This window comes from Coregonus lavaretus (genome assembly GCF_964263955.1).
Source record: "Coregonus lavaretus genome assembly, chromosome: 24".
Classification (NCBI taxonomy): domain Eukaryota; kingdom Metazoa; phylum Chordata; class Actinopteri; order Salmoniformes; family Salmonidae; genus Coregonus; species Coregonus lavaretus.
In genome coordinates this window covers 21,708,883-21,724,037 of record NC_140011.1, presented here as the reverse complement: position 1 = coordinate 21,724,037, position 15,155 = coordinate 21,708,883, and the positions used below count along the sequence as shown (strand labels likewise).

General features: G+C 43.7%; 1 protein-coding gene across 2 annotated transcripts in view; it reads left to right on the top strand.

The window, feature by feature from the left end:
• Positions 1-15,155, top strand: part of npr2 (natriuretic peptide receptor 2) — a 47,152-nt gene that overhangs the window by 9,868 nt on the left and 22,129 nt on the right. For both annotated transcript variants that reach the window (XM_084141126.1, XM_084141125.1), the window contains exons 4-8: positions 6,012-6,147; positions 6,306-6,400; positions 8,460-8,595; positions 9,727-9,811; positions 13,927-14,047. In XM_084141126.1, coding sequence (XP_083997252.1) covers positions 6,012-6,147; positions 6,306-6,400; positions 8,460-8,595; positions 9,727-9,811; positions 13,927-14,047 — 573 coding nt within the window. The remainder of the gene's footprint in view (positions 1-6,011; positions 6,148-6,305; positions 6,401-8,459; positions 8,596-9,726; positions 9,812-13,926; positions 14,048-15,155) is intronic.

Below are 15,155 nucleotides of genomic sequence, written 5' to 3'. Positions count from 1 at the left end.
TTTCCATCCCCAACTATAACATTTTCCGTCTAGATAGAACTGCCAAAGGGGGTGGAGTTGCAATCTACTGTAGAGATAGCCTGCAGAGCTCTATCATACTATCCAGGTCTGTGCCCAAACAGTTTGAGCTTCTACTTCTAAAAATCCACCTTTCCAGAAATAAGTCTCTCACTGTTGCCGCTTGCTACAGACCCCCCTCAGCCCCCAGTTGTGCCCTGGACACCATATGTGAATTGCTTGCCCCCCATCTATCCTCAGAGTTCGTACTGCTTGGTGACCTAAACTGGGATATGCTTAACACCCCGGCCGTCCTACAATCTAAACTAGATGCCCTCAATCTCACACAAATGATCAAGGAACCTACCAGGTACAACCCTAAATCCGTAAACATGGGCACCCTCATAGATATCATCCTGACTAATTTACCCTCTAAATACACCTCCGCTGTCTTCAACCAGGATCTCAGTGATCACTGCCTCATTGCCTGCATCCGTAATGGGTCCGCGGTCAAACGACCACCCCTCATCACTGTCAAACGCTCCCTAAAACACTTCAGCGAGCAGGCCTTTCTAATTGACCTGGCCCAGGTATCATGGATGGATATTGACCTCATTCCGTCAGTGGAGGATGCCTGGATGTTCTTCAATAGTGCTTTCCTCTCCATCTTAAATAAGCATGCCCCATTCAAAAAAGGCATAACTAAGAACAGATATAGCCCCCGGTTCACCCCAGACTTGACTGCCCTTGACCAGCACAAAATCATCCTGTGGCGTACTGCATTATCATCGAACAGCCACCGCGATATGCAACTTTTCAGGGAAGTCAGGAACCAATATACACAATCCGTTAGGAAAGCAAAGGCTAGCTTTTTCAAACAGAAATTTGCATCCTGTAGCACTAACTCCAAAAAGTTTTGGGACACTGTAAAGTCCATGGAGAATAAGAGCACCTCCTCCCAGCTACCCACTGCACTGATGCAGTGGTCCTCTGTAGCTCAATTGGTAGAGCATGGCGCTTGTAACACCAGGGTAGTGGGTTCAATCCCCGGGACCACCCATACGTAAAAATGTATGCACACATGACTGAAAGTCGCTTTGGATAAAAGCGTCTGCTAAATGGCATATTATTATTACGCTAGGAAGCACTGTCACCACCGATAAATGTACGATAATCGAGAATTTCAATAAGCATTTTGCTACGGCTGGCCATGCTTTCCACCTGGCTACCACTACCCCGGCCACCAGCTCTGCACCCTCCGCTGCATCTTGCCCAAGCCCCCCCCTCCCCCGCTTCTCCTTCACCCAAATTCAGATAGCTGATGTCCTGAAAGAGCTGCAAAATCTGGACCCCTAGAAATCAGCTGGGCTAGACAATCTGGACCTTTTCTTTCTAAAATTAGCTGCCGAAATTGTAGCAACCCCTATTACTAGCCTGTTCAAACTCTCTTTCGTATCGTCTGAGATCCCCAGAGATTGGAAAGCTGCCGCGGTCAACCCCCTCTTCAAAGGGGGTGACACTCTAGATCAGGGTTCTTCAATCCTGGTCCTGGAGGGCCGAGACACCTCTGTTTTTCATCCTCTCCTTCTAATCAGGGGCTAATTCAGACCTGGGACACCAGGTGAGTGCAATTAACTACCAGGTAGAAATAAAAAACAGAAGTGTTTCGGCCCTCCAGGACCAGGATTGAAGAACCCTGCTCTAGATCCAAACTGTTACAGACCTATATCCATCCTGCCCTGCCTTTCGAAAGTATTTGAAAGCCAAGTTAACAAACAGATCACCGACCATTTAGAATCCCACCGTACCTTCTCCGCTATGCAATCTGGTTTCCGAGCTGATCATGGGTGCACCTCAGCCACGCTCAAGGTCCTAAACGATATAATAACCGCGATTGATAAAAGACAGTACTGTGCAGCTGTCTTCATCGACCTGGCCAAGGCTTTTGACTCTGTCAATCACTGCATTCTTATTGGCAGACTAAATAGCCTTGGTTTCGCAAATGACTGCCTCGCCTGGTTCACCAACTACTTCTCAGATAGAGTTCAATGTGTCAAATTGGAGGGCCTGTTGTCTGGACCTCTGGCAGTCTCTATGCCACAGGGTTCAATTCTTGGGCCGACTCTATTCTCTGTGTATATCAATGATGTCGTTCTTGCTGCTGGTGATTCTCAGATCCACCTCTATGCAGGCGACACCATTTTGTATACATCTGGCCCTTCATTGGACACTGTGTTAACAAACCTCCAAACGAGCTTCAAAGCCATACAACACTCCTTCCGTGGCCTCGAACTGCTCTTAAACGCTAGTAAAACTAAATGCATGCTCTTCAATCGAACGCTGCTTGCACCCGCCCGCCCGACTAGAATCACTACTCTCGGCAGGTCTGACTTAGAATATGTGGACAACTACAAATACCTAGGTGTCTGGTTAGACCGTAAACTCTCCTTCCAGACTCACATTAAGCATCTCCAATCCAAAGTGAAATCTAGAATCGGCTTCCTATTTCGCAGCAAAGCCTCCTTCACTCATGCTGCCAAACATGCCCTCGTAAAACTGACTATCCTACCGATCCTTGACTTCGGCGATGTCATTTACAAAATAGCTTCCAACACTCTACTCAGCAAATTGGATGTAGTCTATCACAGTGCCATCTGTTTTGTCACCAAAGCCCCATATACTACGCACCATTGTGACCTGTACGCTCTCGTTGGCTGGCCCTCACTACATATTCGTCGCCAAACCCACTGGCTCCAGGGCATCTATTTTATTTAATTAACATTTTTATTTTACCTTTATTTAACTAGGCAAGTCAGTTAAGAACAAATTCTTATTTACAATGACGGCCTACACCGGCCAAACCCGGACGACGCTGGGCCAATTGTGCGCCGCCCTATGGGACTCCCAATCACGGCCGGTTGTGATACAGCCTGGAATCGAAACCAGGGGAGGAATGGCGGCCTAGAAGTGATCTATAAATCACTTCTAGGCAAATCCCCGCCTTATCTTAGCTCATTGGTCACCATAGCAACACCCACCCGTAGTATGCGTTCCAGCAGGTATATCTCACTGTGTCACGTTCGTTTAATGACGGGTCAGACCAAGGCGCAGCGTGATATGCGTACATGTTTATTTTTACTGTTAAACACACGACAAAACAACGAAGGAAACGAAACGTGAAGTTCAAGGTAGCACACACAACATACCTTAACCGGAACAAGATCCAAAAACTAGACTGTGCCAATAGGCTGCTTAAGTATGGTCCCCAATCAGAGACAACGAGCGACAGCTGCCTCTGATTGGGAACCACACCGGCCAACATAGATCCACACATGCTAGATATACAACATAGAATATATACAAACAAAGAATATACACACCCTGACTCAACATATAAGAGTCCCCTGAGTCAGGGCGTGACAGTACCCCCCCCCCCCCCCCCCAAAGGTGCAGACTCCGACCGCACAACATAAACATAACAGGGTAGGGGCCGGGTGGGCATTCCGCCTCGGAGGAGGATCCGGCTCGGGGCGTGACGACCTCTCACTCTCCGCCTCCCTGTTGCGCCCCTGGTCTGGTCTTGAACTCGGCGCGCTACTTCCCCTCTCCTTCCTCCCACGATACGCCAGGCCCAGTCTGGACCCTGGTGTGGAAGACCCCGAACCTGGAGAGGGGCTGACGTCATGGTCTGGACTGGAGCCGCTGACCGGAGCTGGACTGGGCACCGGTGGAGCGGACTGCTCTGGCTCCGGAGTGGAGCCGCTGACCGGAGCTGGATCAGGCACCGGTGGAGCGGACTAATCTGGCTCCGGAGTGGAGCCGCTGACCGGAGCTGGACTGGACCCCGGTGGAGCGGACTGCACTGGCTCCGGAGTGGCGCAGCTGACCGGAGCTGGATCAGGCACCGGTGGAACGGGCACGGGCCGTGCTGGACTGGACAAAAACACCACTGGTCTGGTGCGAAGAGCAGGCACGGGCCGGACCTGACTAGGAACACGCAACATTGGCTTGGTGCGAGGGGCAGGAACGGGCCGGGCCGGACTGGCGACGCGCACCACTGGCTTGGTGCGAGGAGCAGGAACAGGCCGGGCCGGGCTGGCGACGCGCACCACTGGCTTGGTGCGAGGAGCAGGAACAGGCCGGGCCGGGCTGGCGACGCGCACCACTGGCTTGGTGCGAGGAGCAGGAACAGGAACAGGCCGGGCTGGCGATGCGCACCACTGGCTTGGTACGAGGAGCAGGAACAGGCCGGGCCGGGCTGGCGACACGCACCACTGGCTTGGTGCGAGGAGCAGGAACAGGCCGGGCTGGCGACGTGCACCACTGGCTTGGTGCGAGGAGCAGGAACAGGCCGGGCCGGGCTGGCGACGCGCACCACTGGCTTGGTGCGAGGAGCAGGAACAGGCCGGGCCGGACTGGCGACGCGCACCACTGGCTTGGTGCGAGGAGCAGGAACAGGCCGGGCCGGACTGGCGACGCGCACCACAGGCTTGGTGCGAGGGGCAGGAACGGGCCGGGCGTACTGGGAACACGCACCACTGGCTTGGTGCGGGGAGCAGGAACGGGCCGGACCGGACTGGCGACACGCACCACTTGCTTGGTGCGAGGAGCAGGACTGGGTTCCTTTGTTAACCCCCGCTCCTTCTGCTGCCTAACCAGCTCCTCTCGCCGTGCCTCTACTCTTTCCTTCTCCCTTTTAGCCTCCTGTAGCGCCTCCCTCTGACCGAATAACTCCTGCTCCCTCTGAACCAATAGCCCCCGTAACATGGTGGCCTCCTCTCCTAACCTGCAGATCCGCCCTTTAACGGCCTCCTGCTGCCTCGTCGTCCACACCGTGTGCCCCCCAAAAAAATGTTTCTTGGGGTTGCCTTTCGGGTCTCCGTCGTCGGCACTGTTGGCGCCGTTTCTCCTCACCTACCTGGGCATCCTCCTTCATCGCCCTCCGATAATGGACGGCCTCCTCCTCCGTAATTCTCCCCCAACCGAGGAGGACATCTACTAACGTAACCTCCTGTTGAGTCCCAGGCGTTTGCTCCTTCTCGGCACGCTGCTTGGTCCTTGTTTGGTGGGATCTTCTGTCACGTTCGTTTAATGACGGGTCAGACCAAGGCGCAGCGTGATATGCGTACATGTTTATTTTTACTGTTAAACACACGACAAAACAACAAAGGAAACGAAACGTGAAGTCCAAGGTAGCACACACACAACATACCTTAACCGGAACAAGATCCCACAACTAGACTGTGCCAATAGGCTGCTTAAGTATGGTTCCCAATCAGAGACAACGAGTGACAGCTGCCTCTGATTGGGAACCACACCGGCCAACATAGATCCACACATGCTAGATATACAACATAGAATATATACAAACAAAGAATATACACACCCTGACTCAACATATAAGAGTCCCCTGAGTCAGGGCGTGACACACTGGTCATCCCCAAAGCCTACACCTCCTTTGGCCGCCATTCCTTCCAGTTCTCTGCTGCAAATGACTGGAACGAACTGCAAAAATCTCTGAAGCTGGAGACACTTATCTCCCTCACTAACTTTAAGCATCAGTTGTCAGAGCAGCTTACCGATCACTGCACCTGTACACAGCCCATCTGTAGTTAGCCCACCCAACTACCTCATCCCCATATTGTTATTTACATTGTTATTTATTTTGCTCATTTGCACCCCAGTATCTCTATTTGCACATCATCTTCTGCACATCTATCACTCCAGTGTTAATACTAAATTGTAATTATTTTGCACTATGGCCTATTTATTGCCTTACCTCCATTACTTACTACATTTGCACACACTGTATATAGATTTTCTACTGTGTTATTGACTGTACGTTTTGTTTATTCCATATGTAACTGTGTTGTTGTTGTTTTTATCGCACTGCTTTGCTTTATCTTGGCCAGGTCGCAGTTGTAAATGAGAACTTGTTCTCAACTGGCTTACCTGGTTAAATAAAGGTGAAATAAAAAATTTAATAAAAATGTACAGACCTCCGTTCCTTTCAGATGGATTTCATTGCTGGCTGCTTCTATGATGGCTTTGTGATGTATGCTAAGGCCTTGGAGGAGACACTGGCGGAGGGGGGCTCCCAGAACGATGGAATCAACATCACACAGAGGATGCAAAACCTGCGATTTTGGGGTGAATATTATGAGTTGATCATAGTGCTGCTTTTAGTTGACTTTGCATTCATCCATTTTGTGTCAGTTGGGTAGGAAAGAGGTCTAGAATTTTTTTAACCCGTTTTTGCATTATGACTGATATGAAAGGTCTAAATGTTAAGGTTTTCTGTGTTTAAGGGGTTACAGGACTTGTGACCACAGACAAAAACAATGCCAGGAACACTGATTTCAACCTCTGGGCAATGACAAACCAGGAATCTGGAGAGTATGGGGTAAGTGATACTTCTGCAGGTAGATCAATTTAAGCAAGACATTTACATTTTAGAAGACACTCTTATCCAGAGCGACTTACAGTTAGTGAGAGCATACATTTTTCATACTGGCCCCCCGTGGGAAATGAACCCACAACCCTGGCGTTGCAAGCACCATGCTCTACCAACTGAGCTATAGCTTTGCTATTTTAGAATCCACTCACAAAAAGACACAACTTGCAATTTTGTTATCAAGCTTTACAGTCATGTTTACAGTCATGGTAGTTATTACTCTTCCAAAAAGGACCAATAGTTTATCAACATTACACAATTCATTTGTTGCTAATTTACCATAGTGGTAAACCGGCCACCATTATTTTATACTTCATGCAAATATGTTCTGATGAGTGGCCGTATGTTCACTATGACGAAGATACTTTCAGGTTAGTTTTGAGTGTGACTTACAAGAGAATCAATATGAGTTCCCCAAGTAAACATTTGGCATTATCAATGTGTTTTCCTATGTGAACATTCAATAACAGTGTTCATTTTCAAATTCCTGCTTTTACAATATCCCACATTTGGAGATGAAGGATGCAGAGCTATTCTTTTAAAGCATCTTGTTTATTTATTGTTTTCGCTATAGCCAACATTTCCATATACATTTATATTTCTAAACTACAAAAATATCTGTTGTCAAAATATCAATTTGTGCACTTTATGATTTATAAAATGGATTTCAATAGTAAACTCAGTGACAATAAATAATAACAGTGAATGCGAGCAGTACTTTCGGGGGACTGGTCCAATCTGTTCCAGATGTTAGTTTTCTGTAATTACTGTAACAAGAATTTCCCTCGATTCCTCTCCGCATAGTGAATTATGTGGAGCTGAAAACCCAATGCTTTGCTTGTGCATTGCCAATTTGCCATCAATGTATTTAAAAGCAAATGTTCAACATCATGCAAAGGCTAAGGGCTATTACTGTTTGGGAGATATTCTGGGGTCCTGACTCTTAATGATAAGATGTATTGTGCTCTACAAACACTTCATTGTGGTCCTCTGTAGCTCAGCTGGTAGAGCACGGCGCTTGTAACGCCAAGGTAGTGGGTTCGATCCCCGGGACCACCCATACACAAAAATGTATGCACGCATGACTGTAAGTCGCTTTGGATAAAAGCGTCTGCTAAATGGCATATATATATATATCTCTCTGAACTGTTCCAGAGTTGCTTTCTGGAGGACAAACATTTTACCGATCGATCAGTGTCCACTAACCTAACCAAAACTCCCTGATGTGAATAAATCACTGAATAGAAAGACATGGTTCTATAGAAACCAGCAGCTATTGAAGCCATTGATGACTGGTTGAGTTGAATGGCCCTCCTGCTTCTCAACAAACTTTTACAACCTGCTTAGTTTTTATGGCCCTCTCAGTGGGGCTGCCCTTCTCCTTCACAGACTGAGTAGCAGGGAGGACCCAACCCAACATGCCTGTCTGGCCCCCCACTAGGGAGGCAGGCTATATTGACATTCTCCAACGGCTGGTTAGAGACCTAGGAGTCATGTTTCACAATGCCCTTCTGTGACAAGGGAAGCTATTAACAGGGCTGGCAAATGCCATATCATCAAACATAAAAACTCCCGCCGCCTGAGCTGAAAGACCTTTTTCAAAACTACTAATTAGTTTGAAAAGTGCCAGTAAGTCAACGATTCCCTGTCTTGCTTTATACATTATTATATTTTAATGTTGAACATTTTAGTCATAAAGTTATTTATTATGGGCATGCCCCCAAAACATTCATGCCAACCTTTTGATTTCTTCACTGATGGGCTTACATGTTTTAAAGGCATTGAAGGAGAGTAGCAGCTATTTTAATATGCAGCTTTAATGCTACTGTGAATTTAAACAGGCTCTCATTTTCATAATACTGTGTGGTGTGATATTTATTTGAAGTGGGAGAAAAAGGGCTCATTTTGATTATGTAACATGCTCCATAGTCATCCCTCTGAATGTATCATTTGGCCATGGGAATCGAGTTTGTAAACAAAGCAAAAACTTTTTCTTGGTGTTTTGCAGCTTGTGGCCCATTACAATGGAACTAACAAAGAGATAATCTGGTCCTCAACGGAGAGGATTCATTGGCCCAAAGGGAGCCCACCTCTGGATAACCCACCGTGCGTCTTTTCTTCTGATGATCCAATCTGCGTTGATGGTAGGTCAAGTAGGCTGGCTCCTGTACAAGTGATGAATGGTTAAGTCAGGTGCTTATATAGTATTACAGCAGTTTGAATAATTATGTAAAATGTTGTACCATCTTTGTTGATGCTATTTCATGTGCAACATGGTTTTTCATGGAAGGCATGTAGAGATGAAAACTTTGACTACTGTATAAGGAGAAACACTTCTTATGAAGAAATGTACATGTATTAGATAATAAAGAATAATTAGGTAGGCCACTGCAATGAAGTGATATGGTATCTATAGATAATGAATGAGTGGGAGGGTGATGAGAAGCAACAATCTCTCCAACAAGTGGAGTCCATCCATGATTAATTATCTGATGTGTGAGTCTGGCTGTTTGTCGCCAGTGGTGTAGGAGGAAGACCGGAGGGAGACCAGCACAATGATATACAGCAGGGTTCCCCAATTGGCATGATTTTATTTGGCCCCCCAATTTTTGTTTTTCAATAAACACTAAAAACACCAGCAAATAAGCTCCAAGTGATTTGGATTTTGGAAATCTTTTCCAAAGTATTCCCGCGCATAATTGAGAGATAGATATACAATATGTGATCATATACAAATGTAAGGTTTGAAATCTGTTTGGGCTTCTTTCGGTCAATTTGCAGTCAACAAATTATTAGTAATTATGTTCCGGCTCCCCGGCCATCCGCTCAAGAAAAAAATCAGCCCACGGGTGAATCTAGTTGATATACAGTATGCCTGGTGAACAAGGTTAAGAGACCAAAAGGATCCTGCCTTGTTTAGGAATGACCTTCTGACTCAATTAGCATGAGTTGGACTGAAGGGGAACTGGAATGGAGCAACACAGATGGTCACTTAAAGAAGAATGGTTGAAAAAGGCACATTTGAAAATACTGAGGTGATACAAGTGGTGTGTTATATATATCTTCAAGACGCCACAAGTTTGAGCTTAATTTATGCTAGTGTGGAAGTACAATTCGTTATTTTTTTTAGGAATTTCAGGATTGTTTAAATGTTACTGGTGGATATTATGTCTGTAAGTGCTGGCAAATATAGCATACCCAAATACAGAATATATTAATTTCAGGAACGTATTGTGTGATTTTTGAAAGCATAATTTGGTTCCCTGTATTTTCAGCTCACCTTCCAGTGCTGGGGATTGTAGCTGTTGGGTCTGGCTTAGCCCTCATCATTTTTGGAATCTCCAGCTTCCTCATTTACAGGTGAGTTGTTTGTTCACGCAGGCTTGAGCTCTGAAGACGGAGTAGTTGAAATAAACATATTTCATCTTGGAGGGAGAGAGAGAGAGAGAGAGAGGGAGAGCGAGAGAGCGAGTGAGCGGGAGTGATAGAGAGTGAGATATTTATTTAGAAGGAACACAAAAGGTTCCAGCATGGAATTGACATGACTGTTGCCATGAGCAACCGCTCAGCAGCTGATGGTGCAGAAGTATGTCAGTTGCCAAGGCAAACTCAGTTACACTACCTGGCCTAAATACAGTGCCTTCAGAAAGTATTCACACTTTTTCCACATTTTGTTGTGTTACAGCCTGAATTTTAAATGGATTACATTTAGATTTTTTTTGCCACTGGCCTACACACAATACCCCATAATGTCAAAGTGGAATAATGTTTTTAGATTTTTTGTTGTTGAAATTATTTTAAAATGAAAAGCTGAATTGTCTTGAGTCAATAAATATTCAACCCCTTTTTAATGTCAAGCCTAAATAAGTTCAGGAGTAAAAATATGTTTAACAAGTCACATAATAAGTTGCATGGACTCTGTGTGCAATAATAGTTTTTAACATGATTTTTGAATGACTACCTCATCTCTGTACCCCACACATACAATTATCTGTAAGGACCCTCAGTCGAGCAGTGAATTTCATACACAGATTATACCACAAAGACCAGGGAGGTTTTCTAATGCCTCGTAAAGAAGGTAGATTGGTAAAAATAAACTGACATTGAATATACCTTTGAGCATGGTGAAGTTATTAATTACACTTTGGATGGTGTATCAATACACCCAGTCACTACAAAGATACAGGCGTCCTTCCTAACTCAGTTGCCGGAGAGAAAGGAAACCGCTCAGGGATTTCACCATGAGGCCAATAGTCACTTTAAAACAGTTACGGAGTTTAATGGCTGTGATAGGAGAAAACAACTGAGGATGGATCAACAACATTGTAGTTACTCCACAATACGAACCTAATTGACAGAGTGAAAAGAAGGAAGCCTGTACAGAATAAAAAATATTCCAAAACATGTATCCTTTTTACAACAAGGCACTAAAGTAATACTGTGAAAAATGGGGCAAAGTGTTATGTTTGGGGCAAATCCAATACAACATATTAATGAGTACCACTCTCCATATTTTCAAGCATAGTGGTGGCTGCATCATGTTATGGGTATGGACTGGGATAAAAAAATAAACTGAATGGAGCTAAGCACAGGCAAAATCCTAGAGGAAAACCTGGTTCAGTCTGCTTTCCACCAGACACTGGGAGATTAATGTACCTTTCAGAAGGACAATGACCTAAAACACAAGGCCAAATCTACTCTGGAGTTGCTTACCAAGAAGACAGTGAATGTTCCTGAGTGGACGAGTTACAGTTTTGACTTAAATCTACTTGAACATCTATGGCAAGACCTGAAAATGGTTGTTTAGCAATGATCAACAACCAATTTGACAGAGCTTGAAGAATTTTAAAAAGAATAATGGGCAATCTCTTAGAGACTACCCAGAAAGACTCACAGCTGTAATTGCTGCCAAAGGTGCTTCTACAAAGTATTGACTCAGGGGTGTGAATACTTATGTAATAAATTAGCAAATTATTCTAAAAACATGTTTTCACTTTGTCATTATGGGGTATTGTGTGTAGATGGATGAGGAAAAACATTTATTTAATCAATTTTGAAAATCGGGCTGTAACACAACAAAATGTGGAATAAGTCAAGGGGTATAAATACTTTCTGAAGGCACTGTAGTTGTACGCCTGCATAGTTACGCTGAAATAATAATAATTAACACGTTCCTTTGTTATTATTCTTTACACTGAATGTAGACTGAGACCTTTGGTTGATCCCCACTCGCATTGTATGAACTTTGCTACAAACCTGTTTGTGAACTGATCTAGAGTTGTAGTGAGCTTTCAGAAATAAGTTATAGTTTTGCTTAATTGGCTTTTTAATTGCGGTGGCTAAAAAAAACACCCTCGTGCTTATGCATCTGCTGGAAAAATAATTGGTACTCTGAACCCTGTCTATCTAGAGAAACGTGTAAATGTTTGTACGTGCACTTCATGCAGATGGAGCTTTGAGCAGTAAATGAAAGCATCTACTGTAACCCCAAATATTGATGTTAATGTTGTCAGTCACAGGTGGACCCTTGATATTTCATATTAATTATGTTTAATATCAAAACATGAATTGCCCTCCCTCTATTTGCCAGGATTTTAATGACCAAATGTTTATAATTTCATATCACAGTTAGTTACCTTAAAATGTTTGCCTTAGGAAATGGAGATGGTTGCATTGTTGAAAAGTGAAACATAGAAACAAATACATATAGACATATTTTTGGGGCATTGGCTTTAAATGAAACTCCATGGTTTGGCCATATATGGGGTTCTCTTATACGAAATGTGAACACACATTTTCTCACAGACGTCACAAAGTATTGTGATTTTCTTCCATGTGTATTGTACACAATTCAAAGGAGGGTCAGCTTGGCTTTCTAATGAAGTCTGACTGGGGTTTAAATGTGTGTGCAGTGTGAGGGGAAGTTGAGCAGAACCTACAAGGCTCTATAGTTTAATGGAGGGTTGGTCCAGCAAAGGTATTCACATATGGGATTTATGAAACAATAGAGCTAGTGTGGAGCCCTACACTTTGGTGCTGCGGCTGCCAGAGGCCTGCAAACGAAGGCCTTTAAATAGAAAAATACTTTTTGGGGAGAGATAATTGGTTTAATGGTGTTTCCTGCCCTGAAAGGTTGCGCTGCTCCCCAGCATTCTTCCACACGGGCACAGTCCAGAGAGGTTATATACTCACCGGCATGGAACAAATAACATTACACAAATCAACAAACAATCATGTTTGTATCTGGCTTTAGTTTTTACTAATAGTAGCTGATCAGATACCAACTTAGTGAAATTAGGCTTATCTTGTAGTTATTATGTTTGGTACAACTTATGTCCGTTTTTGAAGTTTCTGAATTTAAACCCTATTAAAGGCAGAATTTAAAACATACTTACAGTTAATACAGTTTCCTGCTTAGTCAAGGAGTCACTTGAAAGCCCAGTGCCTTTTTGTTTTTAAACTCTGAACTGGTTGGAATGCAGGCCATGGAAGTTTTCAGTGTTAGGACCCAGCAAAAGGTTTTCGGACTGTTTGACTTGAAAATGTGCTCTAAAAGAAACAAATAATAGTCTCTTTTGGGGCCAACTCGGGTGGCTCAGTAGAGGCGTAAAATCCACCAATATGCAAACGCTGCAATAATCCACTGCCACCATCTGGAAGTGTTTTACACCTTTTAGATTGGCCTGGAATGTGTGGGCTCTGCTCTTTTCAATGTGTCAAACTAATAACAATTTCTCCCTCAAAATGCTCACTTTCTCTGCATTTGAGCTATGCTTGAGGAAAATGGTTTGATTTTAAAAACATGGACTTTTTGCAGCAAATCGGGGAATGTTGAGAAACACCAGGTCCTGAGAGATCTGCACCAGATGTGTTGATTCACTTGGATATTTTTTTTCCATGTCTTGGAGTGACTGCCAGTTAGTTCTACTGGTGTTTAAAAATAACACCATAAAAAACGTCCTGAAATCAGTGACCTGAAAATTCAAATGTCAATAAATATTTAAGTGGGCTATTTTTGGTCACACAGTATTTACTTTTGGCCTGGTAACTTGCAGTTACAGTAACTTGCAGTTCGATCAACATCAGGGAGGAAGCATTGTAGCATTACATCATTACAGATGTATTATTCACTATACCACAACTTCATTTTGATAATTCTTAATAGAGCTGTGGACAGTTCAAACTATACCCTCTGACAGTGTTATACTGCTCAACCCAAATCATTCAACAACTGCATTTAACAGATAGTATCTGACAAAAATACCACTGACAAAAGATGAATATCTCATTTGAAATGGCAAGTTTCAATTCTGTTGAAAGATCACAAATGCATTGCTCATCAGTAATGATTGTGTCATGTTACACCAATCTGATAACAACATTCCATGCATACTGCATGTACATGTGAGAGTTTAGTTCTGTGCCTTTGTTGTAAACCCCTTTACTAATGTGTTCTCCTGCTGTTCCTGTTGAAGGAAAATGAAGCTGGAGAAGGAGTTGGCTGGAATGCTGTGGAGGATCAAGTGGGAGGACCTGCAGTTTGAGAGCCCCAACAAATACCCCAAAAAAGCAGGCAGCCGTCTCACCCTCTCACAGGTACATTTGTCTCTGAAATATCCTGTCAAGACTCAAGAGTTCGAACCAATTAATGATCCGTAGTATGTTGTGTATTAGTAATTCAGAGCGATCTCATATTATGACGTTGGCGAAAAGATTTCCTCACAATTTGATCTTAATATTGTTTTAAATGTGTCAGTAGTCCTGGCACTGCAGTGCGTCGGAGATTAAGACGTTGTTTCTCTGGCAGATTAGAATTCCATTTTAGCCAGTGAAAGGAAAGGCTCAACAGATGCAGTTTATCTTGCTAAAACCTCTACAGACCTACAGTATCACTGCTACCTCTCATATGCAACAGAGGAATAGATATCTGTCTCTGCGGTACTATTATTGACGTCATTGTTGTTTAATAGCAAACAAAATGTGCAATAACAACACTGGCATTGACATGTATCTATTGAGTAGTTACATGTTGGTGTCTGTACATACAGTATATTTTTTACATTGAGAGAGAAAAAGAAAAAGGCAGAGAACGAGCGAAAGACGGTCCAAATCCTTTGTTAGTTTACACATTCTTGAAAGTCTTCCCAGTGGTTTATTGAAGGTGGCTGGGTTTGCGGTGGCAGACTCATATTAAATGATTGTTAAAATAACCCCACGTCTGGCCCATATATATACACTTCATCACGTCCTCCAAGTATCAGGTTCTGGTCCTGCTTGTCTGAGGACTGATGCTTTTCCTATGCATTGCATTTCAGTAAACACACGCATACAGTCATGTCCAAAATTATTGGCACCCTTGATAAAGATGAGCAGAAAAGACTGTATAAGATAAATAATACAAATACTGAGCTATACTGTATGCTAAAAAACATTGACAATTATTTTATATTAAAACAGTTGCTCAGAGAAAGAGATTTTGTTGAACAAAGTAATAGTTTGTTAAACAAAATTATTGGCACCCCTGTTCTCATGTCATCTGACCGTTTGATAAACGGCATTGGCACTTGGATTGGAACCGGTGCTTTGGTCAGATGACATGAAAATAAAGCTCTTTGGCCACGCACACAAGTGGTGGGTTTGGTGTTGAAAAACAGAAGCATATGCAGAAAAATATGGTGGTGGATCTTTGATGTTTTTGCTTTCA